The 27574-nt window shown below is 22.9% G+C and overlaps 1 protein-coding gene across 8 annotated transcripts in view; it reads left to right on the forward strand.

Moving 5' to 3' along the window:
* Window positions 1-27574, forward strand: part of LOC122501055 (trithorax group protein osa-like) — a 76672-nt gene that overhangs the window by 18551 nt on the left and 30547 nt on the right. For 5 of the 8 annotated variants that reach the window (XM_043610285.1, XM_043610289.1, XM_043610290.1 and 2 more), the window contains 5 exons: window positions 10062-10194; window positions 12791-12889; window positions 12989-13311; window positions 15988-16378; window positions 25953-26078. In XM_043610285.1, coding sequence (XP_043466220.1) covers window positions 10062-10194; window positions 12791-12889; window positions 12989-13311; window positions 15988-16378; window positions 25953-26078 — 1072 coding nt within the window. Of the gene's footprint in view, window positions 1-4487; window positions 5303-10061; window positions 10195-12790; window positions 12890-12988; window positions 13312-15987; window positions 16379-25952; window positions 26079-27574 lie in introns of those variants that run through there. The other 3 variants (XM_043610286.1, XM_043610293.1, XM_043610292.1) reach the window with 2 other exon arrangements.

The following is a 27574-nucleotide window of genomic DNA, read 5'->3' on the forward strand; positions in this document are numbered from 1 at the left end:
ATGCCTTCAAAACGTGTATCATGTTGATAAATGCAATATTCCATTTCCCAACAGTGACTTCTGTTCACTCACAATCGAGCTTTTCAGACATTATAATAGAGAATGGAGGGATTTACAATTTAACATCTATCTCACTTATTTTCTGTCAGGAATAATTAAACGAATAATTTAGAGCTACTTATAAAACTTTCTCGAGTAGCGCTCACGAAAATAATTCAATATATATGTATATATTCTTGGCTGTGAAAATTGCATTTTCGCCTCGTTACTTGATTAGAAAATTTCATTGCTAGGAAAGCCAACATGGTAGATTCGAGAATTCAACGAATCAATAATACTCGTGATCAAATGCAATATTGTTTGAAGGGCATTTTAATTCATGACAAAGTTTCGAAATTTTCTTTTAATAATACAAAAATCGATACAAAATAATTATTTCTCTTATTTTTTCTTTATTTTTCATGATAAAAATTGTATATTTTTACACTGTTGTGAGAATTTTATTTGAAGCGGAAAATTACATTGGTTCGAGTTTTTCCTCCAAGTCGTTTTCTCTCTGTCCTTTGCCTTCTCTCTATAAACGTGATATTCTGTTTGGGATCTCTCGACTGTCCACGTGACAACGTGACACTTTTCGAGAGGTTTTACGACTCGTGTGAAACAGTCACGTGATCAGCCGCGAAGGCGCCACTGTTTGTACTGTAGATAAATTTTGCCACTCATGCAATCCTATAATTTACTTCGCAGGAGTTATTTGTCTGTTTTGTTAGAAACAAGTTGAAAAACAGGAGCTTTTTCAATTTTACTTTTTTACTGCAAAAAAATATTCTATTACTATTTTTTTTTATTTCTGTACAAAAATTACGCATACTTTTTTTTATCAGATTATCTTTGATAACATCTGTCAAAAAATGTCATACTGATATTTAATTTTTTTTTCAAATATTTATCTAATTTTTATCTCATCTTTTAGACTCGATAATTAGGAATTAAAAAAGTATTCAGTACTTTTTTATAATGTAATTCGAAATATTATGGATTTATTTTTTATTGATTAGTCAGTTGACACGGGTTGCTTCAAATATTACGTTTATTTGAGTAATTATTTAATCACAACAAATAGAATACGAAGAAATGCTCACGTATTTAGTGTAGAAATATTAAATTGACAGAATGTAGATAAACGTCATAGAGATTAATGGAAGTGGTGAAAAAATTTGAAAAAAAAATAGAACTTGAGTGGCAGGATAGCCAACTCGGCGCATGCGTTGTTGCTGAATTGTGATTGGCCAACAATAGCGGGTGATTTCAAAGTAAAAATAGTTTGTTTTAATAAAAATGGTATTTTAGTGGGGGGAAACAAAATAACTTTTCTAAAATAGGGAATTTTTGTTTTAATTGAGTAAATACAGGGTTGCCTCAGATCAGGGAAATCGGGGAAAAGTCAGGGATTTTTATTAAAAGTACTGGAAAAAATTAAATTTTTAGAATTCATTTCAAAATTAAAAATTTTTTTTGTTTGTCTCATAAACTATGAAATTACCACGAATTCTAATAATAATTTCTATTCTATTCTTCTGAAATTAGTTAAAATTTTTAATATTTAATTAGTTATTAAAAATAATGGATTTATAAAATTTTAGTTAAAAATACTAGAAAAAAATTGAATTTTGGATATGTTACAAGTAATTGCAGCAATTCAATTAGTTTCAAAAGTAATAAAAATTTTCTCAAAAATTCAATTATGTTCAAAAAATTTTTTAAATTCTCCTCAAACTTTCAATTATCTTTGTAAATATAATAAAATTCTTTTCCAAAATTCAATTATTTTCAAAAGTTTAATAAAATTCTTGTCAAAATTTAGATTGTTTTCAAAAATTTTCCTCAATTCAATGATTTTCAATATCTACTAATATCTAATCTAATATCTACTATTTAAATAAAATTTTCTAAAAAAATTCAATTTTTTAAAAAATTTTTAATAAAATTCTACTCACAACATTTATTTATTTTCATAAATAATAAAAATTCCACAGAAATCCAATTATTTGCATATTTTTTTACAGAGATTCAATTATTTTCAAAAATAATAAATTTTTTTTAGAAATTCAATTATTTTTCTATAAATAATAAAATTCATAGCAGAATGTAAATTTTAATACAATTTTATTCGAATTCCTTGAAAAATGTAATTATTCTTAAAAATTTTATTAAAATTCGTCGAAAAAATTCAATGTTTGAATTATTTAAAAATTTGTTGATAAAATCCTTTATGGAAATTGAATTTTAAGAAACATTCAATAAATTATTTATTTTTGTAATTAAATAATTGAATTCTCGTAAAATTTCTCATACAAATTGATTTAAAAATGAATTTCAGTCCTAATTTTAAATAACATTTAATATTAAAAGCATTTTGACATGAATAAATTATAATGGAAATAATTGAATTTCAAAAAAGTTTCAAATTATAATCCTTGTAAATTAAAATTTTTAAAAAAAATTATTTGAAGTTTTTATTTTTTAATTTAAATTTAATTGAAGAATTTCAATTATTTTTATAAATAATAAAATTCTTCTCCGAAGTTCAATTATTTTCAATAATTATTTTAAATAATTTTCCTGAATTCAATGATTTTTAATAACTACTATTTTTTAAAATAAAAATTCCAAAAGAATTTAATTATTTAAAAACATTTTGATAAAATTCTACGGAAACATTTAATTATTTTCATAAATAATATAAATTTTGCAAAAATTCAATTATTTTTATAAGTATTAAAATTTTTAACAAGGATTTTTTTTATTTTCATAAATAACACTTATCGAAGAATTATAATTATTTTTATAATACAATTTTGGTCGAATTCCTCGAAAAATGTAATTATCCATAAAAATTTTATTAAAATTTATCAAAAAATTCAATGATAAATAATAACTTTCTTTTTAGGAAGAATTCAATTATTATTTATTTTCGTAAATAAAATAAATTTCTTTTTAGAAATTCGATCAATTATTTTCATAAATAATAAAACTTATCGCAGAATTTCAATTATTTTTAATACAATTATATTAAAATTTGTCAAAAAAATTCAATTATTTTTAAAAAATGTTAATAAAATTCCATGCAAATATTTGGGAATTCAATTATTCACAAATTTTTTATAAATTTCTTCACAATAATTCCTATTATTTTTATAATTAACAAATTTTTTACAGAGATTATTCAATTATTTTTATAATTAACAAATTTTTTACAGAGATTCAAATATTTTCATAAATAATAAATTTCTTTTTAGGAATTCAATTATTTTCATAAATAATAAAACTCATCGCAGAATTTGAATTATTTTTAATACAATTTTTTATTAAAATTCTTCGAAAGAATATTCAATTATTTAAAAATTTGTTCATAACATTCTTTTTGAGAATTGAATTTTCAATAAATTATATTTATTTTTGTATTTAAATAATTGAATTCTTGTCGAATTTTTTAATAACAATTTTTTAAAAAATGATTTTCAGTTAAAATTTTAGATAATAATTGATTATGAAAAGCATTATTGTGCGAATTTTAAGAAATAATTGAATTTTGAAAAGGTTATAAATTAAAATCTTTGAAAATCTGAATTTTTCACAATTTTAACTAACAATCTGTAGAATTAATTTTTTTGAAAAAATTTAATTCCAATTCTTTTAAAATTATTTCTAGTTTTTAATTTCAATAATTATATTTAAAGGAAGAATTACCAATGAATCGAAATTTTGTAAAATTGAATTGTAAACATGGATTTGTAAATTCTCAAAGAACTTTTTAAAAATTATTAAATTTTAAATATTTGATTTAGAGAAGAATTTTACTTGGAAATTCTAGAAAATAATAATTGAATATTATTATTAGAAAACATGAAGAAATTGATTACTCCGAGTCAAAGACTCGGAGTGATCGATTTCTTCACGTTTTCTAATAAGTAATAAGTTCTAATAAGTTGTTGAATTTTAAAAGGTTTGAATTTGGAATTTTTGAAAGTCTTAATTCCTGTGGAAAATGATGATTAAATATTAAATAATTAAATATTTATTTAAAAATAGAAGTTATTAATATTTTTGAAAGCAATTCGTAAATAAATGTCTTAGAACATATTTTGGAGTGTCTAATAATTTTTAGAGTGAATCAGAATATTCTTTAGGGTCAGGAAAAAAGTTAAAATTTAATCTGTGAATAAGGGAAGAAGAAAATAAAATTTTTGTGGCAACCCTGAAATAGATTTAAATTCGTCATTCAGCAGAAAATATTTTTTTGAGTTTTCAAACAGAGCGCGCGTTTTTAAATAGCCAGTGAAATTTCTTCGTTGGTGTATGCGCAGTTGCATTAGAATGGTTAAAATTGAGGATAGTGTTGAAGGAGGCGAAGGGCGCACACAAGTGAATTTCGAACGAAAACGAACAGCAGGCAACGGTGAGTTTTGAATGTACGCGGTTGGAATTCTGGATTTACTTCGTAACATACGGATATTGAGCCGAGGATCAACGGAAATATACGAACGCTTGCCGCGCCACGAAAGAACGCCCTCGGTGAGCCTGTGCTAGACGCGAAATACTGAAATCCAAATGCCCCCAAGTCCGTGAAAAACAGACTTCGATCTTGATTTCCAAGAAACATTCTATTCCACAATAGGGAAAAATTACTCGCATCAATAAGTGACGCGTGAAATTCTCCGAGTGTTGGAAGTGTGTGCTTGTCGCGATCGTCGTTTGTGAAACATGCGAGGATTCGAAGTGAAACAGCCAAGTGAACCAAAGTGACTCTTGCTTTGCGCACAAGTGGGATTCGAGTAGAGAGAGAGTCAGACTGGCAGCGTCGAAATCGACGATGAAAATTCGTGAAAGAATATTGATATTTACGATTTATTTGATAATTTAAGAACGTTGTTGTTGATTAATAAAGTGAAATTTTCACGACATTTGGTTTGACCAGATTGTGCCGGAAAAATGTTTTCGAAAGTGCGTGATCGTGGCCGATGGGCGTAGTGTACTGTAGTGGTTTTTTTTCCAATGTGTATATAACCGCGACGACACGTATCAAGTGTGTGGGCTTACACACACATACACATACACACACACACACATGTATAGATATATATTACCATGAGCATTGAGCGCGTGTAAAATTGTACATGACGCGTGTTGTGTTATTATTCTCGTGGTCGTCGGGATGCATCGAATAAACTTATGGGATCACATTCTACCTAGGATAGGATATTCCTCCCAACAACCACCGGACCATATCAGTTGAATCCTAGTACGTATCTCCACTGTGTTCGCTCCTTTATGTTTCACGTCAATATTATACTGTATTTTACTAGTCACGTCATCTTCTCTGAATTCCTCGTTGAATTTTCACTTTTTTAGACACTAGTTATTATATTCTTGCTTATAAAAAGTGATAGTTGATAATTTCCAACTTGCTGACGTATAATTGTCAAAAAAAGTACTCATGATAATTTTACTCGAAAGGATTTTACCATTTTTCCCACTTATTTTTTTCTATAGCGTTTCTAGGTTAAGGAGGGGGAGTAAATTTCCATTTCTGTGAAAAAAATACTAGACAAGTTTACAATTTTCGTTCGGTATTATATTATTAGATGGGTTTTTGTTTACTTTCAGTTGAACAAATTTAATTTTTAATTAAACAGGGTCTTGTTAAGGGTAAATAATATTATTTTGAGAATAATTCTAGTGTTAAAAAAATATGGTTTAGTCATAAAACTCTAACTAGAATAGAAACAGTTATAATCAATTGTTGGAGAATCTGGCTGAATTTTTGGCTCGTATAAAAATTGTTAACAGTGCCTTGTGTAAATGTGGAAAAAGTAACAAAAACCTTAATCATGTTGTGTGGCAATGTTCATTCTATGTGAGTCAACGGTCAACTTTACCTAGAAAGCTATTTAATATGAAAATTTTCTTGACCCTGTGAATAGAAATATTCCTAAATTTTTTATAATTATAATATTCCCATTTATTATTATTCATTTTATTATTATTATTATTATTTATATTATTATATTATAAATATATAAAATTTATATAAATAAAATAGTTAATTAAAACATAATATAATTAAAATTCGTTATAAAATAATTTTCAGTTTTCATGGTATTTTGAATAAATTTGATAATATTTATGACAGTATTTAAAAAGTTGTAGTAAAATTTAAAAACGTTGCGAAACGAAAAAATTTTTTCTGTTTATTTACTATTAGTAAATGGTTATTAAAATATTAAGTTTTAAAATACATCTTAATTACCTGACACTAGGAGAGTGACCTTTTTTTTGTTTTTTTTTAATGTATATACTTTTCTCATAAACTCTGTGAAGTATACGTAGTACATCAGTTTGCGTAAAGAATAATTATTTCCCACGAATTGAAATTTATCTTGAGAAAATGTGTACAAAATGATGAACACAAGAAGTTAAAAAATTTGATCAAACAATTTTAATTATGGTTTATTTTAGATGGTATATTTTTTTAATTATTAGGCAATTTTTTTTTTTTAAAGCACAATTTAAAAAAAATTTAAAAACCCCAGGCCTCGGATATTATGACTTTCGACTATTATCAAATAATGCGATTTTTATTGACTTAATTTGAAAAATTGCGACTTTTTCGACATTTTTTTAAAAAATTTTGCGACAAAATAACAAATTTTTAGTAAAACTACAACTTATTTCGATTTTTATTAGTATGAAAAGTATAATAGACAAATTTTTGAAAAGTTAATTTGGAATCATTTTTCTAATTAAATTTTCGGAATATACAATTAAAAAGTATGAATAATTGAAATTTTGTAAAATTTAATTGTAAAATAATTGATTTTTTTTCAAGTATTTTATTATAAATTTTGAAAATCAACTTTTGAAGAATTTCAATTTGCAAAATTTTGAAAATAATTTAATTCTAAAAAATTTTAATGAAAAATCTTCAAGTGTAAATTTAATAAAAATGAAAATTAATCAAAATTAATTTCTAAAAGTTATATTTAAAATATTTTTGAAAAAAGTAATTCTCGAAATATTTCATTCTAATTTTTAAAATTCAATTATTTTCAAGATTTTCGATTACCTACATATTTCCGAAAATACAAATACAAAAAAAATTCAAATTCAAATAAATAAAAATAAAATGTAAATAATATTAAAATTTTTTACAATTATTTTTTAACATTTTGGAGATAATAATTATAATTATTCAAAATTTTTAATTAAAATTTTTCAAAAAAAAATAATTAGGTTTTTTTAAATTATACAAAACTTCTTTTTATAAATTCACTTATTTTCGAAAAATGACATTAGAATATTTATAAAAAACTATCAAATTTCAATTATTTTTCAAAGATTTTACCAAATTTCAATTATTTTTCAAAGGTTTTATCAAATTTCAATTATTTTTCAAGAATTTTACCAAATTTCAATTATTTTTCAAAGGTTTTATCACATTTTAATTATTTTATCAAATTTCAATTATTTTTCAAGAATTTTACCAAATTTCAATTATTTTTCAAAGATGTTATCAAATTTCAATTATTTTTCAAAGATTTTACCAAATTTCAATTATTTTTCAAAGGTTTTATCAAATTTCAATTATTTTTCAAGAATTTTACCAAATTTCAATTATTTTTCAAAGGTTTTATCACATTTTAATTATTTTATCAAATTTCAATTATTTTTCAAGAATTTTACCAAATTTCAATTATTTTTCAAAGATTTTATCAAATTTCAATTATTTTTCAAAGATTTTAGCAAATTTCAATTATTCTTCAAAGGTTTTATCACATTTCAATTATTGTTCAAAGATTTTATAAAATTTCAATTATTTTTCAAAGATTTTATCATATTTTAATTATTTTTTATAAGATTTAACCAAATTTCAATTATTTAAAAATATTTTTAAAAAAATTAATATTAAGTATTTGTTTATTAAAATTTTTGAAAATTTTCCTTCTTAAAAATATTTTTAAAAAAATGGACAGTTTCAATTATTATAAAAAATTAAATTTTTGTATTTAAATAATTGAATTCTCGAATAACTTTCGGAAAATTATTAAAAATGAATAGAGATAATTGATTGAGAGATGAAGTTTAGTTAAAGATTGTAGAAAATAATTGAATTTTTGAAGGTTTATAGTTGTGATTTTTAGAAATTATTAAATTTTAGGAGTCGACATTTTAAAAATTTTATTTCTCGTGAAAAAAGAAATAAGAAGTAAGTAACTTGAGATAAAAAAAGAAAGAAGTGTTTTTTTCTACTAGTTGAATTATTAATGTAATGTTTTTATTATGAAATACCGTAAATAAAAATACAATTAAATTTAAATCTCAGATAAGTGTTTTGATAATCATTGCAATGTGTCATTGACTTGTAAATTATTCTTTAAATAAAGTGAAATTCTGTTTTTTGAGAAATTAATTGTCGCTTGAAAAACTACTTCTTTTGTTCATGATTTTCTGTGAGTTAAAGTGCTGTGGCTATCAAATAACTGCTACATTCACTGACTACAATTTTGCAGTTATTGCAGTTTAACAACTGGAAGAAAATTTTTCACTTGTTGCATTTGAGGCACATTATTTTTATTCATTAATATCATTTTTTAGTTCTTCTTTTACGTTAAAAGTGACTATAAAAATTATAGTACGTAAATTTCACTCAAGCAAAAAATATTTTTCCAAAATTTTTAACGTTCAAATGAAAAAAATTTTTTTCTGTTTAAATATTTTTTAAAAATTACTATACAAAAGAGAATAGTAATTAAAATTGAATATTTATTTAATCAATAATTAATTTTTTTTAATATTATATATAATATAATAATAATTATAACAATAATTATATTATATAATATAATATAATAATTAATATTTTTAATATTTTACAAAATTATTTGTTTTACAAAATTAATACAAATTAAAAGAAGCAAAAAAAATTTAGGAACATTAACAAATTTGCTTATGAAGAGTAGATATTTTTGTAATCAAAAGTGTGGAAAAGATTTTATAAAGATTTATTTTATTTATTTATTTTATATGAAAATATTTGTTTATTTTCCAGGAATTGGTTTTTGACTATTGAAATACCATTTAAAAGGAAAAAAAAACTTTGGACAAAAATTAATTCGAGAAGAAAATACTTAATTTTTTTTAAATTCCTTACTTTTAATTAAAATTACGATAATTTATTTTTCCAACGGAATTTTGTTCTTATAATCTTATGACACGTGTATCATGGTTTAAGAATATTTTCATTTTTAATGTAAGATGTTTCTTTGAAAGCATAATAATTATAACATTTTCTAAATAATTTTTTATTTTAAATTGAATTGAAATATATATATATATATATATATATATATGTATATAAAATATATTGTCTAGGCTTAGATTAGCTTTTGACTTTGTATGTTTAAGAGTTGATGTAGGTCATATGAGATTTATTGATATCACAAAAAAATTAAAAATACATAAGGTATTTGTAATCATGTGTGTTACACACCTTGATAATAATTACATAATTTGTGTTTTTAAAGAGATTTCACACGTGCAGGGACAGTCAAACAATTTATTTTTAATTTTATTTCTCGCCTCCATAATTAAACAATATGTTGCGAAGTTCGGTTTTTTTTTTTAATAATTTTCATTTTGTGTACATTTTAGTTTTGTATTTTATTATGTTTAGTGTCCTGAAATTTGGGATTTTTTTTGATAATTTCATTTTTATAAATATTATTTTAGCAATAGAATTAATATTTATAAAAATATAAAATAATAAAAATCTGTCTTGTTTAACATTATTATGAACAATATTTATGAAGTTATAAATTATTGTTATTATTATTATTAAAATTATTATTATTATTACTATTATTACTATTATTGTTATCATTATTATTATTAATATTGTTGTTATTATTATTATTAATATTGTTGTTATTTCTACTTTGAATTTTATGAAAAAATGTAATTTGAAAAGTATAATTTATAATTTGTTTTACTTTGAATTTTAGGAATTATCTGGCCAAAATAGTAACGATAGTTCGAATGGACCTGCTGGTCCTGGAACACCAAATTCCCAGGGGATGAGGCCTACCCCTTCGCCTACAGGGTCCACAGGTTCTCGCTCGATGTCCCCTGCTGTCGGTAAGTTTAATATTATTTTTCGTATTTCGTCAAAAATTTACTTTTTGAGTAAGTCTAAGAATTCAAATATTAAAGTTTTTAGCTTTCACAGTCTCAACAATTTCTAGGATTTTTTATTTAAGAATTGACAAAATTATTGATTCTAAAGCAGAGCTGTTAAAAGTCATGATTCAATTTTTTTTTATTTGAATCAAATTCTTCCTGGAGCTTGGTTTTTTAGTAATGATAATAAGAAATTAATTTTACAATGAAAGCAACAAATAGTAGCTACTTTTATTTTTCTTAAGAAACTATTTAAACGAACACGTTGAAAAAATAAATTACTACCTTATTCAATTTAATTAACAGTTTTTATATTTAATAAGATATATTGGTTTTCTTGTGAGTTTTTTAGTTTTTGAATTTAAAACTTTAAACAAGAGTACTAGCAGAAGGATACAGAATTTAATTTCCAACAATTACAATTTTTTGGCAATAAGAAATATTTGTTAAATATTAGATTATGTTACTTAAATCGTTTCTTATTGATGGAAAATTGTAATTTTTATTCAAATGTAAATTTTAATTGTTTGAAATGTTCAACATTTAATTTTTCATGCTTCCACTAAATCGAATTAATTAATTTATCTTTTTTATATAAAATACGAAATCATGACTAATTTTTGCTATGAAACTGAATTTACCAAATTTTCGTTAACGCAAAAAGTGAAAAAAATATTTTTTAAAACCAAGAAGAAGAAGAAGAAGAAGAAAATTCTGAATTTTGGTGACTTTTGTTTGCCTCATAAACTAGAAAATTACCACTAATTCTGATATGAAACCTTCATTTTTGTCTATTTCTTACAATAATTTATTTCAAATAATTTAATTCTTTAAAAATAAACATAAAATTATTACTTAAAAATTATTTAATGAATAATTTTACTTAAATATTTCAAAACTAATTGACTTTTAAAAAAGTTGGATTTACAATATTTTTCTAAATTAATTATTTTCAAAATGTTTCAATTGGAAATTTTACAAATTATTGCAGAAATTCAATTATATTCAAAAAATTTTATTTTTTAAATTTCTGACAAAATTTCAATTATTTTTATAAATAATAAAATTCTTCTCCGAAATACAATTATTTTCAAAAATTTTAATAAAGTTCTTGTCAAAATTTCAATTATTTTTAAAAATTTTCCTTAATTCAATGATTTTTAATATCTAATATTTAAATAAAATTTTTCGAAAGAATTCAATTATTTAAAAAAATTTTTAATAAAATTCGACGCAATCATTTAATTATTTTCATATAAATAATAAAAATTTCACAGGAATTCAATTATTTACAAAATTTTTTTAAATGTCTTTATAATAATTCAATTATTTTCATAAATAATAAAATTTTTTCCAGGGATTCAATTATTTTTGAAAATAATTTAATTCCTAAAAAGAATTTTATTATTTATGAAAATAATTGAATAATGAATAAATTTTATGTTACAATTTTATTAAACTTCGTCAAAGGAATTCAATTATTTAAAAATTTGTTGATAAAAGTCTTTATGAGAATTCAATTTTGAGAATCATTCAATTATTCAATAAATTATTTGCTTTTGTATTTAAATAACTAAATTCTCCTAAAATTTTGCAATAAAAATTGATTTTAAATAGAATTACAGTTAAAGTTTTAGAAAATAATTTAAGAGAAATAATTAAAAAAGGTTTCAAATTAAAATCTTTGAAAATCCCAATTTTTCATACTTTTAACTAAGAATTCTGTAGAATTAATTTTTTTGAAAAAGTTTAAGGGTCAGTTTTACTAATACTGATTAAAAGTTAATCAATGATTAAATTCTTAATCAACAAATCATGAGCCGTTAAACTGGCTTTAATAATTAATTAACTTTTAATTGAAGTTGGTGGAATTAGCCCTAATTGAATTTTTTTGAAATTATTTGAAGTTTTTATTTTCCATTATATATTTATTTGGAGAATTTCCGAATAATGTAAATTTCGTAAAATTGACTTGTAAATAAATGGATTTGAAAATTCTCAAAAAACTTTTTCAAAACATTAAAAATAATTGAATCTAATTACTTTTAGAGTGAATCAGAATATTCTTTAGGGTCAGGAAAAAAATTAAAATTTTCTCTGGAAATCAGGGAAAAACAAAATTAAATTTTTTGGCAATCCTGTTTAATCTTTTTTTATTTCTTTTTGTCAACGCAAACGTTGGTAATTTTAGTTTCATTCATCTTTTGTTTCGATTTTTCTTTCAAGTTGGTTTAAATCATAACAGCTCTGTTTTAAAGGACTCTGAAGTTGGCGTCGAAGTTTTAAGAATGAAAACTATTTTTCGGGGCTTTTTCAAGGGCACTCTTTAAAACCACACTTGAAAAAATGTTTTCGTTTTTGTAAATTCATGAAAATAATTTTTTTTTTATTTTCCTCGTCGACACCAACTTTTGGGACCTAATTTTAATTCTTCAGAGAATTATATATGTATAAAAATTGTGAATTAATTTCTTGAATTTTGTTCATTAATTACTAATTTGTTGGTTAGTGGAATATTTGTAAAATATCGATACTTATTGTACTTGTCTTGCAGCAGGTCAGCAAAACGTTCAGATGCCTCCACGACCGTCAAGCAGTCAGTCAGATGGAAGTGGACCAGCACGAATGAGTCACTCCCCCATGGCTACTCAAGGTAAGGGAGATTTATCAAAAATTTAATTAGAATTCAGTAGAATTGATAATTAATAATTGATAATTAATAATTAATAATTTATTTGTTTGTTGAAATTAGGAGGATATCAACAACCCCTTGGTCCTTCACCGCACATGCATAGTTACAAAATGAATAGCAGCGGTCCCGGCGTGGTCCAACCAGGACCAGTGCCAACAGGACTTGGCGGTATTAATCCAATGAGTAGCGGAATGGGATATGCAGCAGGTGGGGCTGCCGCGAATCAACCTGGTGGCTACCCTGGACAGGGTGCTTATCCTCCTCCTCGGCCACACATGCAGTTTCCTCAGGGTTACCCGCCGCCAACAAACTCACAACCGCCGCCGAACAACCAATACCAATCAGCTAGATCAAACAATATGGTGCAATACCCTCCTTATCCGGTAAATTTCATTCAGACTTTTATTCACTGGCCAACCACAAAAGTTTCTGTCGTGTCTCCATTTTTTTTGTTTTAATTTTCTTTTTTAGTTTTTAACTTGAAAAACAGTGACAATTGGAAATTTTACGATTCATTTTTCGATTTACAAGAATGTAACTTGGAAAAATTATTGTTAAAATCGTAGAGAAATTACTTGGTAATTTCTGGGGCTGATGGTCCTGGAAAATTTGAAATTGTCTTGGAATTTGATGAAATGGTTTTAAAAATTTATTTCTTGAAAATTGAATTGATCAAATTTCAAATTGCCAATGTTAATATTCTTGCTACTTCTTTCTAATCATACAATTTGGATTAAAATTAAGAGCAGGGATCACAGTTCTCTTTTTTCTAATCTCCTTTATTTCTTCTCTTTTCCTTTTTGATTCCCTTAAATTAATCAAATTTCCCTAAACACCTAAAATCGGAAATATTCTCTCCTAGTTGCCTTTCTTTTAAGAAAAACTTACAAAAATTGACATTTTTTTGTAAGCTAGAAAAATTTTTGATTAAGTTAAGGAACAAAATTTTAACTTTTTGCAAACTTTACAAGGTTGCCTCTTTACTTGTTGCCACAAGGGAAAAGTCAGGAAATTTTATCAAAAGCACTGGAAAAATATTAAGTTTTTAGAATTCATAAGAAAATTTTGGATTTCGTTGTCAAGCAGCCGAATATTTTGAAAATATTGAAAAGATTTAATTCAGGGTGACTGTTGTTTTCTAAAGTTATTGGGTTTTTTGTATTGGAAAAATATTCAATTTCTAGAATTCATAAGAAAATTCTGAATTTTTGTTTCTATAAACTATAAAATTACCACAAATTCTAATACAAAACCTTCAATTTTTTCTACTTCTGCCAATAATCCCTTATAAATAACTTTATTTTTTAATAACTATCATAAAATTATTACTCAAAAATGATTTAATAAATAATTTGACTTAAATATTTCAAAATTAATTGAATTTTAAAAAATTTGCGTTTACAATTTTCATAAATAGATGAACTTGAAAAAGTTTTAATTAGAAATTTTAGAAAACTTCAATTTTCAATGAATTTAATTGGAAAGAACTTAGATTTTTGGAAAATTTTAATAAATCAAATTCTTTTGTAATTAGTTAAAGTTTTTAATATATTATTGAAGTAGTTATTAAAAATAATGAATTTATAAAAGAATTTGAGCTAAAAACACTAAAAAAAAATTGAATTTTGGAGAAGTTACAAATGATTGCAGAAATTAAATTATTAAATCAAAAATAAAATTCTACACAAACGTTTAATTATTTTCATAAACTGTCATAAATATTCAAAATTACACAGAAATTCTGTAACTGTATTTACAAATTTTTGATAAATTCCTTTGCAGTAATTCAAGTATTTAAGAAAATTCAAATTTATTACAGGATTTAATTATTTTTAATACAATTTCAATCATTTTTCTAGAAAAATGAAATTATTTTTAAAAATTTTATAAAAATTCATCAAAAAAATTTAATATTTAAAATTTTTTTAATAAAATTGTTTATTAAAATGCAATATTTTGAGAAACATTCAATTATTCAATTAAATTCTCGTAGAATTTACGAATAAAAATTTATTTAAAAATGAATTTCAGTTAAAATTTGAGATAATAATTGAATATTAAAAGCCTTATAACGTGAATTTTTAGAAATAATTGAATTTTTAAAACATTTCATAATTTTAACTTATTCTGTAGGATTTTTTTTTAAAGTTGAATTGAATTTTTTTGAAACTATTTGAAGTTCTTATTTTTTTATTTATATTTAATTGAAGAGTTTCCTAAAAATCGAAATTTCGTAAAATTGAATTGTAAACAAGTTGATTTGAAAATTCTTAAAGAACATTTTGAAAAATTATTAAAAAATTGATTTAATGAAAAATTTTAGTTTGAAATTCTAGAAAATAATAATTGAATTGAAATAATAAAAATAATTTTGAAGAAGTTATGATAACAATATTCTTGTAACATAAATTGAATTGAAATGATGAAAATAATTTTGATGAAGTTACAGTAATAATATTTTTAGAATATAAAATAATGATTTTATTAAGATTTGAATTTGAATAGATATTTTGAAAATTTTAATTTAATAATAATGATTATATATTTATTTAAAAAAGAAGTTCTTTAGTCAGGGAAAATGTCAAAATTTTGTCCGGATTTCATGAAAAAGTCAGGGTAAAGAAAATAAAATTTTTGTGTCAACCCTAATTATTAAGTAATTTATAAAAATTTATTAGTTATTTAATTTGATAAAAAATAAATATGGTTTTAAAAACCTGGAAAAATTCCGATTTTTAACCTGGAAAAGTCAGGGAATTTCAAATAAGTAAAAGCGTGGCAACCAAAGTTTTGAACAAAATTTTAATTATCCTACGTTTTCCTTTATGTAAAAATTGTTCCTTAGAAACAATATAAAATTTTTACTCAGCAATGCAGAATTTTAAATAATTGAAAAATTTGTTAAAGAGAGAAATTGAAAAAATAGAGAAAGAGAGAGATAAAAATGAGTCAGGGAATTTTGAAAATGAGATTTTGTGGCCGTCATGGTAAATAGAAAACTAATGAATTTTGTGTGAATTGAAATTGTGCCGTATTTACGACAATGATATTTTTTGCAGCATAAAATGGGCTTCAATAGTGTGTCGCCCGGCATGCCACCGAGTCCTGGGCCACCGCAAGTGTACGGCACCAGCGCTCCAGGAAGTATGGTGCCTCCGGGCAATCCGGGAATCGGAGGCATTGGCAATATGGGCCCGCCAACGAGTTCCATGGGACCACCGCCGCCGTCTCCGAATCACGTGAGCAATCAGCCACCGCCAAACGCAGCAGTGCCACATCCACATCCACCGGCAGCAACACCGCCCCTCAATCACGAGGGCAGCCCAATGCCACCACCAAGTACTACTCCAAATTCACATCCAACCCCAGCGCCCACACCTACCAGCCATAGTTCTGCCGATCTCTCAACGGAAACGTCGAATGACAGTGGAATTACTACCACTGCCTCAGGTAGATTTTCAATATTTAAAAATTCAAAATCAACAAAAACACTCGGACAATTAATTTTCAAAAAGTTGGTTTACTCCAACGTTTCGAAATCTGACCGATTTCCTTTTCAGGGAGTCTATAAAAATATTAAATAATATACAAAAAAAATTTTTTAACATTCTTCAATCATTATAAGTAACAGAATATAAATTGTACAATACGAAAATTTTTTAATAAATCAATCTAACATTCATTCATAAATAAGTAAATAGTAAAGGTATCATAATATCTTACCAAAAAATTAATAAAGAAACATTCGTCAACAAGTAAAAGTTAAGAACAATTTACCCTTCAAACGTCAAAAGAAAACATTGAGTTTGGAGTCATAACTAAAATAAATGAGAATCGAAATTATAACTAAACTAGCAAATGATACGCACGCCAATGCGCGGAACGTGGTATTCCATTTTTTATTATTATTATGTAAATTAAAAAATTTTCAAGAATAAACATCAATTCTTGAATGATTACAAATTTAAAATTCTTTAGAGCAATTCAATTATTTACAAAAAATCTAATAAAATGGTTTAAAAAGAATTAAAGTTTCTATGAATAATTTTAATATAATTTAATAGGAAGATCGTTAATTACAATTAACAATAAACACGATTATTTTAAAAACTTAAAAGAAATTTTTCTTAAAATTCAATTATTTTCAAAATTATCAGTCAAAATTATTATAGAAAAAATTTTTTAAAAATTATTATTTACAAGAATATTGAAATAAATTCTTCAAAACAATTCAATTACTTTAAAGAATTTTAATAAAAATGTTTCCAAGAATATAAATTATTTTCAATACCTACAATTTTAATTACATTTTCTTGAAAGAATTCAATTATTGAAAAAAGTGTTGATAAAATTCTTGAAATGAATTCAATTATTTTCAAATTTTTTCATAAATACTTAACAAGAATTCAATGATTTTCAGTACATTAGTTTAAAAATTTTAATCTTCTGAAAAGAAAAATTATTGAAAAGGTTAGATAACAAAAAAGCAAACAGCAACTAACTTCAAACTGTGAACAGATTACCGGACATATTGTTAAATATGTCAGTTACCATCTTTTTGTCCCAAGAAAGCGGAAATAAAATTAGTAAAAAGTCAGCGAATTTTCTTTTAAGAAATTCGGTTTTTTGAATTTTTTGATTATTTTTAATAATTTTTGATTTTCTACCAAAGGGTTGAGACTATTAAATAAGTAAAGTGTTTTTGAAGAGTCCAAAAATAATAAAGCTAAATGCAGTAAAAGGAAAGAAAAAATGTTGAATTTTAAGAAATTCGGTTTTTCGAAATTTTGATTATTTTAGATTTTTTACCAAAGGGTTGGAGACTATTAACTATGAACTGTTATTAACTTATTATTAACTATTAACAGGGTATCTAATAATCAGGGAAGTCAGGGAATGTAAGAGAATATGTCAGTTACTATATTTTAGTCCTAAGAAAGCAGAAATAAAATTAGTAAAAAGTCAGGGAAAGGTCATGGAAAAGTCAGGGAATTATTTTCTCAATCCTTGTTAGACGCCCTGTGAAGAGGAAATCGGTTAGATTTTGAAACGTTGGAGTAAACCAATTTTTAAAAAATTAATTGTCCGAATGTTTTCGTTTAATTTCCTTTATCTATCATTTTTTATAATTATTATCAAACATTTTTTTTTTAATTTAACTTGGAATTTTAATTTTTAAAAAGTTGAGTTCCACGGAAGAAAGTTAGTTTGACGACTGTGAAAACTTTATAAAAAAGCCTGGAAATAATTTTACTAATGAGTCATTCCATTATATTTCGATCAAAGTTAGTGCCGACTTATTTTTAAAAATTATAATACTTTGTAGGAATATTATTTAAGGTCTCAAGATCACGAAATGAAAAAAAATTTTATTAAAATTCTTGTTATTTATTGTCTATTTTTTTGACAATAGAAAATATTTTTAAAAAACTTACTAAGTATTTACTGGAAAATTGTAAAAAAAATTTTTGCAATTTGTCAAGACTGACTAGATTTAGTATTACAAATTATCTAAATTATTGATAAAAGTACATATTAAATGATATGAAAGAATACACAAAATATGATTTTAAATTTTATCTGCAAAATAACCAAATTTTACGAGTTTTGTTTACTAATTATGAGAAAGTAGAATCATTAAATTAAAAAAATACTTACGAAATATAGAGTTCTTGCTATGTTCTTTTAGATTTTCTTTAAACTTTTCTTCTTTTTTTTCTTAAATTTTTGAAGCATTTTTAAAAAAAACCATTGTTATTAAATTTTTTAAATATTTTTTTTATATGTTTATTTTTGTAAATAATTTCAAATCATAATTTTTTAAAATATAAAATACAAAAAAATTTTGTAAAATTATGATTTGAAATTATTTAGAAAAATAATGAAGTAAATTTCCATATTAAAAATGGAATGACTTTAATACAAATTTTTTGATTGATATTTGTTAAAAATAAGCGAATTTATTTGTTTAAATGGATTATTGTGTAAAAATAGAAAAAATAATAGATAAAAATTGGAGTTTACAAACTTACATATGCAATGTCAATTGTCACCACATTTTAATTACATTTTTCTAAAAAGTTTGTAAATTTAAAAAAATTATAGACGTGAAAATTTTGAAAATTCGATTTGATATGAATTTGCATAGAAACGGTTCAAATTGAATTTCTAATCAATGTGAAATTGGAAGTTTTTTTTTACACAGTTCTAGTGCAAATTATTCAATAGATCCAAATTTCTGCTGGACAAAATTTATTTAGTCCGAATTTCAATCAATTTTAATTTACTCTTTGATTTTGAAAGTGGGCGAAGTCGTCTGCTAATTAAAATCAGTAAGAATTTCTACTAATTTCAGAGTTATCACAATTCAGGAAATCAGGGAATTTATGGAAAAGTTAGGAAATTTTATCAAAAGTACTGAAAACATTATTAAATTTCTAAAACTGATGAAAAAGTTTTGATTTTTGTTGTCTAAGCAATTTAATTTTAGAAAAGTTGCGTTTGCAATTTTTATTAAATAATTGAATTTCAATTTTTGAACATCTTAATTTCTATGAAAAAATAATGATAATGCAGTATTGCCACATTCAGGGAATTTTATTGAATATAATTTAATAAAATCAAATTTTAATAGAATTCATAACAAATTTTTGAATTTGTACATTTTTGAACTTTTTAAAATTTATTTTTAAATGAAAAATTTACAAAACTGAAGTTTTATTGCTTACTGCTTGAAAAATAATATGTGTAAGTATTTTTCCAAACGTTGATCATAAATGTGAACTTCACTGACGTTAGAATTCCTCAAAACGAATTAATTTCAATTATCATTTTCTAGGATTTTCATTTATTAGAACTTCTATTTAATTAATCACCCATTACACCATTTTTCATGAATGATTTCTCCTTTAACAGAATTCTTCTTTAAAATAATATTTCCAAAGGCGAATTTTTAATTAGAATTTTTTTTATTTGCTCAAATGGTGTTTTTTTGCTTAATGCCGGTTAAATAAAGTTTGTTTAATTAAATATTCTGTCCTACTTACAAGGTTGCTACAGGTCAGGAAAATGTCGGGAGATTTTTTTTAACAAAAGTACTGGAAAAATATTAAATTTCCGAAATTAATACAAAACTTTTGCATTTTGATTTTCGAAAACGTTTTTCAAAAACTTGGAAAACTTTAATTTTCCTTGAATTTGTTTTCATCTTAAAAACTTTTGAATCACAATGCGAATTTTAAAATAATTTGATTTTTCTTATTTCTGTAAATAATTAAAATTTAGAATAACTTTTTCGAAGTTAGTAATTTTAATTGACATTGAAAGTTTTTAAATTAAAACAGTCGCAATTTTCATAATTAATTACATTTCAAAAGTTTTCAAATTAAAATTTTGAAAATTTTTAATTGATGTGAAGAAAATAATATTTATTTATTTATTTTAAATGTTTCTGAGAAATTTTAATTCAAGTTTTTAAAGGTACTTAAATTTTTTAAAAAAAGTTTATTGAAGAATTATCAAACTGATGCAAATTTTGTGAGAGTGAATTGAAAATAATTAAATTTGTTAAAGAATTTTAAGGTTTTTAAAAAATCGAATTCAGTGTGAATTTCAATTTAATGGTAATTTACAAAGAGTCTTAATCGAATGAATTTATGTTTGTTGGTGTAAAATGCAGCATTAAAGGGTCAAAATTGCATTAAAAATAACTTAGTTTTGAAAGATTTATTAAAAACAATTTTTATGAATTAGTTAATTTTAAAAATACTTATAATTAAAATTTTGTTTAAAAACTAAAGTTTCGAAAAATTGAAAATTTTTTTTTTAAATTCTGAACAATTGGTTTTTAAAATATTTCACTTACATTTTTCAAAGTTTATTGAATTTTTATAAACACGGAATTAAATTTTTTTTAAATAATTCAAATTTCTAAGGTGTCTATAAAAAATAATTGAATTCTTTAATAAATCTACAAAATTTTTTGGAAATGATGAAGGGAAGTTCGCTTCAGTATGACTAATTTTATTTTTAAAATAAATAACTACAAGTTTTAAATCAAAATTTTCTTTTTAAAAGTTATCTCTTTTAACCCTTCAAGTAAAAAACAATAACTTTCCTTGAAAAACATTGTTTAAAAATCAAATTTTAAAAAAATATTTTCCTCAAAGGGTTAATAATTGAACTCCCCCTTGAATTTTTTAAAATGATCAGGGAAAAAATTAAAATTCTGTCTGGAAATCAGAGAAGAACAAAGTCAAATTTTTGTGGCAATCCTGATTTAATAAAAATAACGTTAAATAAAAATGTTTTAAATTCTTTTTTTCACTTTACTGAAAATTTCTCTTAATTGTCATTACATGTGAAAATTTATAAAATTTATAAAAAAAAACATTAATACGAAATAATGATATATAAACTTTTCCTCCAATTTTGAATAGACAATTTGTGTTTCAACAATTTTAGTCTTTTTTTTTGTCGTTTTTTAACTCAAACTAAAAGAAAATATAAAAGTGAAAAAATATTTGGCCAATTTACAAAACATGATATTGTATAAAATGTGAAGCATTCAAAGAAAATAGTTTTGTAATTTATCAATTGAAGTGTTGAATTCTAAAAGGGCGCTTGTATAAACAAGCGTTCCCCTCCTCTTTATGACAAAATAGTTTTTTTTAAGTGGGAGAAGGGGGATTTTATGCGGCGGTCAGGCGTACAGAGCCAGGGGTAAACATTTTCGAGCGAAATTATTTTTTATAACCTTCCATGATTTAGCACGTAGCTCAATTTTTATTAGTCTACATTTTTTCATGATAGTATTTTCAAAATACAAAAAACGTAATTTTTCGAATATTTCGGTTTTTGGGGGAATTTGACAAATTTTGTCAATTTTAAATATTGCTAAATAATTAATTTATTATTCTTTTTTTTGCAAATTTGCATGATTCAAATTAATTTTTTTCGATAAAATAAAACTTCTAGAAAAATTCAGCATTTTTATATTTTATATTATAGTTAATTTTAAAGCATTTTTTGTGAACTTTTCAATTCCAAAACTCTTTTTTCGAAAAAAAATTATTTATTCCCACTTTAAAAAAAACCCTTATTTTTCATCCTTTACAGAAACTGCATATTTTTTATTTTTTTATAATTTTTATTGGAAAGCTGAGATATTTTCCAGTAAATTATGTAAAGATAAAAAATGTAGGCCTCGGATATGAAGACTTTTTCGACTTTTTTCGACTTTTTTCGACTTATCTTCAAAAATTGCGACTTTTTTTTACTTTTCTTTCAAATATTGCAAGAAAATGCCAACATTTTTAGTATAAAATGCAACTTTCTTCGATTTTTATAGTTCGAAAAACAAAATAACTAGACAAATCCTTCAAAAATTATTTTTTAATAATTTTTCTAATTAAATTTTCGAAATATATAATTAAAAAGATTTTGAATAATTGAAATTTTGTAAAATTTAATTGAAAATAATTGATTTTTTAGAAGTATTTTATTAGAATTTTTGAAAATCAACTTTTGCTGAATTTTAATTGCAAATTTTGAAAATAATTGAATTCTCAAAAATTTTAATGAAAAAACCCCAAGTGTAAATTTATGAAAGTGAAAATTAATGAAAATTATCTTCTAAAAATTAGGTATAATATTAAAATATTTTTGAAAAAAGTAATTCTTAGAATTTTTTTATTCTAATTTTTTTAAAATCAAATATTTTTAATTTTTTCAATTACATATTTCCAAACAATCGAATACATGCAAAAAATAATAACATTCAAATTTTTAGAATTATTTTTAACATTTTGGAGGAAACAATCATGTTTAAAATTTTTCAAAAAAATTGGTTTTTTTAATTTATACAAAAATTCTTTTAAGAAATTCAATTATTTTCGAAAAATTACATTAGAATATTAAAAAAAGATTTCTTAAAATTGTTTTATTATGATTTTTTAAGTTTCAATTATCCTCGAACAAAGTAAATTAAAATTTTTAAACATTTACTTCTTTAGATGACTTTTTAAAAATTCGGGGAAATCATGTTCATATTTATAATTAAAATTCTTTAAAAATTTGATTCATTTTTTGTATAGGTATTATCTTTCAAAAATTATTTAAAAATATAGGTATTTATTTATTTAAAAAAATTTATTCAAATTTTGATTAATTGAATTTAGAAATCATTGAGAGGTCAGGAAATACAAAATAAAATTTTTGTGACAACAGTAAATTAAATAAACGATTTTTTGGACCTTTTTGTATTTTTAATCGACTAAAGCGACTTTTTTGCGCTTGTTAAGTCGATCCGAGGCCTGAAAATGGGACAACAATGGGTTTTCAACATAATAAACAAAAAGTGTTTAAAAGGTTGGTTTTTGTTTATTTTCCTGAAAAGCCATTGTTTTTGTCCTAAAAATTTACATAATTTATTGGAAAAAATCTCAACTTTACAATAAAAATGATAAAAATTAAAGAAGATGTAGTTTTTGTGTAAGATAAAAAGTAAGGTTTATTTTTTTTTTTTTTTAAAGGGGTTAAAATTTTTTTTAAAAAAAAGCAGTTTTTGAACCGAAAATTTGACAAGATATGCTTTAAAATTCACTTTAAAAAATTGAAATTTGTCAAGTTTTGTCGAAACTGCATTCTGTTAAATAAATCACTTTAAAAAATCTTTATTAACTATAGTATAAAATTAATAATTTTTTCAATAAAAATTTTAACAATACATTTAAACGTCCATTAAGTGTATAATTAATTATAATGAGTATTGATTATTTTCGCGCAATAATTAAATAATGTTAAGTGAATTACAATAATGTATTCATTATGTTAATTCACTTCTATGAAAGCTTTTTCTATCGAATACAAAATGTCCTTTTTGGTATTTTTTGTGGAAAAATTTTCTTCTCTGTTTCATCAAACATTTTAATCGATTTAATAAAATAACTAATTTTTATCGAATTTTTAAATCAAAAGATCAAACTTTTATCCAAATGAAAATTAAAAAATTTTCTTTTCAAGAGAAACATTTTTTCTAACAATTTTTTGTTTTGACAACATTTTTTATTGCATTCTTTATTGCATTATGAAAATTCAAATCCATGTTTTATTTTTTGAATCATTTTTTGCTTTTGGTTTTCTTTTATTTTGAACATGAATTTTCAGTTATTGAGTATATTTCCATTTTTGAAAATATATTTTTAAAAAACCAAGAAAAGAAGATAGTTTTAGAAAGAAAATATTAAAATTTGATTTTGTTTAAACTTATTACCTTAAAAATAAGTTGTTGTGCAATTAGATTTTTTCATTTGACTTTTTAACATTTCGATATCACTTCAGAAGAAAATAATTATTTACAAGTAGCGAACTAAATTTTATGTTTGTAGTTTTAAATAAAAGGTACTTGTGATAAATTACGGTAAACTTGATTTATTTGATTTATTTTGTTACATAAGAAAGAAAACATAATTTCCAAAATTAATAATTAAACGAATTTTTTCTGAATAAAATTCTATTTCCCCAAATTGAAAAAATAATTTACAATTCGCAGAAAGAGTTATCAAATCTTGATAGAATTTTTTAAACTTATTTTTTAATCTAAAAATGTCACAAAAGTTGAACATAAAAGAAATTTTAAATAAAATGTTAAAAATGAATGGTGAAAATTTAAAAAAAAAATTCCAAGTAAGGAAAATAGAATTTTATTCAGAAGAAATTAAATGAAACGTCAATTTTGGAAATGAAATTTATGCAACGCCTTTGGTAAAAAAGTGAAGAAAAAAAATATTTTCATAATTAGAAAAAGAGGATCGGTTTATAAAAAATAAGTTTCTTTTTTTGCAACAGTAATTTTATTCCTAGAAAACTTTTCTAAATTTATTTGCAATAGATTATATCGACGTTCAATGAATCGTGAAGGTAAAGTTTGTTGTCAAACAAGCAATACAAAATTTAGATTTTACCATTTACCTTCTCCGAATAAAGGAAGACTTAGATTACGTTGAGGAAAGTTTAATTAAAATTCGTAGTACCTTTATCATCGAAGGACTATAATTTACACTTTACAATGAATATTAAGTTGATAATTAAATATGTAATATTTAATGTCAAGTTTAAATTGAAAATAGTTTATAGTTTAGGGCAATATTTCCCCTTTTTATCCTGTAGAAAAATCTTTAATTAAAGTAATAAAAAAAATACTGGACTATCAATTAAATTATTTTCAGCAATTATCAAAAAGGAAGTTGTCAAAAAAAATTTTTTTTTCTTTCTAAAGGACATAAAATATTTTAAAAAAAAAAATTCTAACTCGGTCAGGCAGTGACATCAATTGACAATCACTTGAATCAACAAACCGAGGCAGACATTTTATTCTCTTTTGGCTCACTGTCGTTAGATTTCAATCATTTCAACTCTGGATAGTGCTTGAAACTTATAATCGAATAATCTTCTGAAAAATAATAATTTTACGGCTTATGCTTTTTCTCCATCGATTTACAATTAATCGATTAATTGCTTTAATAATTGATTTAATAAGTGACGTTTTATCATGGTCTATATACCGAGAGGTAGAGGTAGAGGTAGAAAGAAAAAAAACATCACTGAATCAAATTTTTATTTTAAAGGTACTAAATTATTTGTTACATTTATTTATATTTTTATTAATGTATTTTTTAATTTTCTAAGTTTTCTAAAAAAAATTTTAGTGACATTCAGAAATTGACGTGAATCAATTGCAGGAATGGGGACATTTTTTTATTTATAATATTGTGTTTGTTTTGGTGAAATTTTAGTATTTTTAAGTAAAATATTTCTTTGAAATTTGGTGAACTTTGTTTTTATTATATTAATATTTTTTGTTTAAATATAAACTTGTTTCAGCCTTTTTTTAATTAATTTTGTGAAAAATTATGATTCTGTGTAATTATTGAATTTGAAAAAAAGTCCTTAATTTAGAGTATTTTATGTTATTTAAAATGCAAATGAAATATCCTTTATTTATGAGAAACATTTTTGCTTACAGGTACCACATCTATTAATGTTACGTCAACTTCAAGTGGAACAGTAACATCTGTGATAACGACGGGTCCCGATGGCACTTCCCTGGACGAAGGTTCTCAACAATCTACGTTATCGAATGCATCGGCCGGTTAGTATTTACTAATATTTTTTTTATGGCATAAGATGTTAAGGATTGAAGACACAATTTTCATTTATTAATTAGTCAATATATTATTTATTTATTATTATTATTATTTATACTTTGTTTTATAAGTAATATTATTAATTTTGAACAATTTGATTATCAGGGTTGCCACAAATCAAGGAAATGTTAGGAAATTATATTAAAAGTACTGGAAAAATATTAAATTTCTAGAATTAGTACAAAAATTTTGGTTTTTGGTGTATGAAGATATTTTTCAAAAACTTAAAAACCTTTAAATCTCCTTGCATGTTTGCACCTTAAAAACTTTTAATTCGCAATAAATTTTAAAATAAAACCCTGATTTTTTTCTTATTATTGTAAATAATTAATTGTGATTAACTTAGAGAGAAAATTTTAGTTGAAAACTATTCTAATTTACAGAAATAATTAAATTTCAGAAGGTTTTAAACTAAAATTTTCAAAAAGTTCATTTGTGTTGAAGAAATCAATAAAAATTAAGTATTTTAATTGAAAAATAATTTAAAACTGAAATTATTTTATTTAAAATGCTGATTTTGAAGATGCAATTTTTAGAAATAATTGAATTTTAGACGGTTTTGAACTAAAATTTCAATCAGCTGTGAAGGCAGTAATGTTTTTATTATTAAAATTTTGTTTAAAGACTGAAGTCTTGAAAAATTTTATTGAAAATTCCGAAGAAATTGGATTTTAAAATATTTTAATTTTATTTTTACAGATAATTTATTTATTATAAAGAAGGAATTGAAAGTTTTTTAAATAATTGAAATTTTATAAAATTTTGATTCAATTCCTACAATTGCATTTTTATTGAATAATATGTAATTAAAAATTTGTGAAATAATTTAAATTTCCTAAAATTCTATCTATTCAATTACAAAAAAATTTATTTTCCATACAATTCTATAATTGTATTGTTTGTAAAAATAATCGAGGGAAGTTTGCCGTCGTAAAAAATTTTATTTTTAAAATATAGGTAGACATTCTTAAATTTTTTAATCAATTGTTTGCTTCTAGAAACTATCGTTTTTTTAAAATGCATTCTTCTTGAATTATTTTTAATGGGGATGAGGGAAAAATTAAAAATTCTGTCAGGGAAATGACAAGAAAAACAAAATAAAATTTTTGTGGTAACCCTGATTATGATTAATAATACAAAATCAAAATTATATTTTTAGTTTATTATATTTCGGAATATAATATGCTGTCATCTCTACATTTTTTCTACAATTTTAAATATTGACATCTATTTAATCCATTTTGCCATCTATTCACCTTTTTCATGTTTGTTAACTATTCAATTTTTTTAAGAAGTTTTTTTTAAAGTTTTTGGACTTAGATTAATTTATGGATCACAAAATTAGAGATTTTTGTCTTTATTAAAAAATGATTTATTTGATCCAGGCTTTAATTTATCAAAGTTTTTTCATCCAATCAAAATTTACTTCAAATTTCAGTCG

The sequence above is a fragment of the Leptopilina heterotoma genome, unplaced genomic scaffold, assembly GCF_015476425.1.
Source record: "Leptopilina heterotoma isolate Lh14 unplaced genomic scaffold, ASM1547642v1 Lhet_198, whole genome shotgun sequence".
Taxonomy (NCBI): domain Eukaryota; kingdom Metazoa; phylum Arthropoda; class Insecta; order Hymenoptera; family Figitidae; genus Leptopilina; species Leptopilina heterotoma.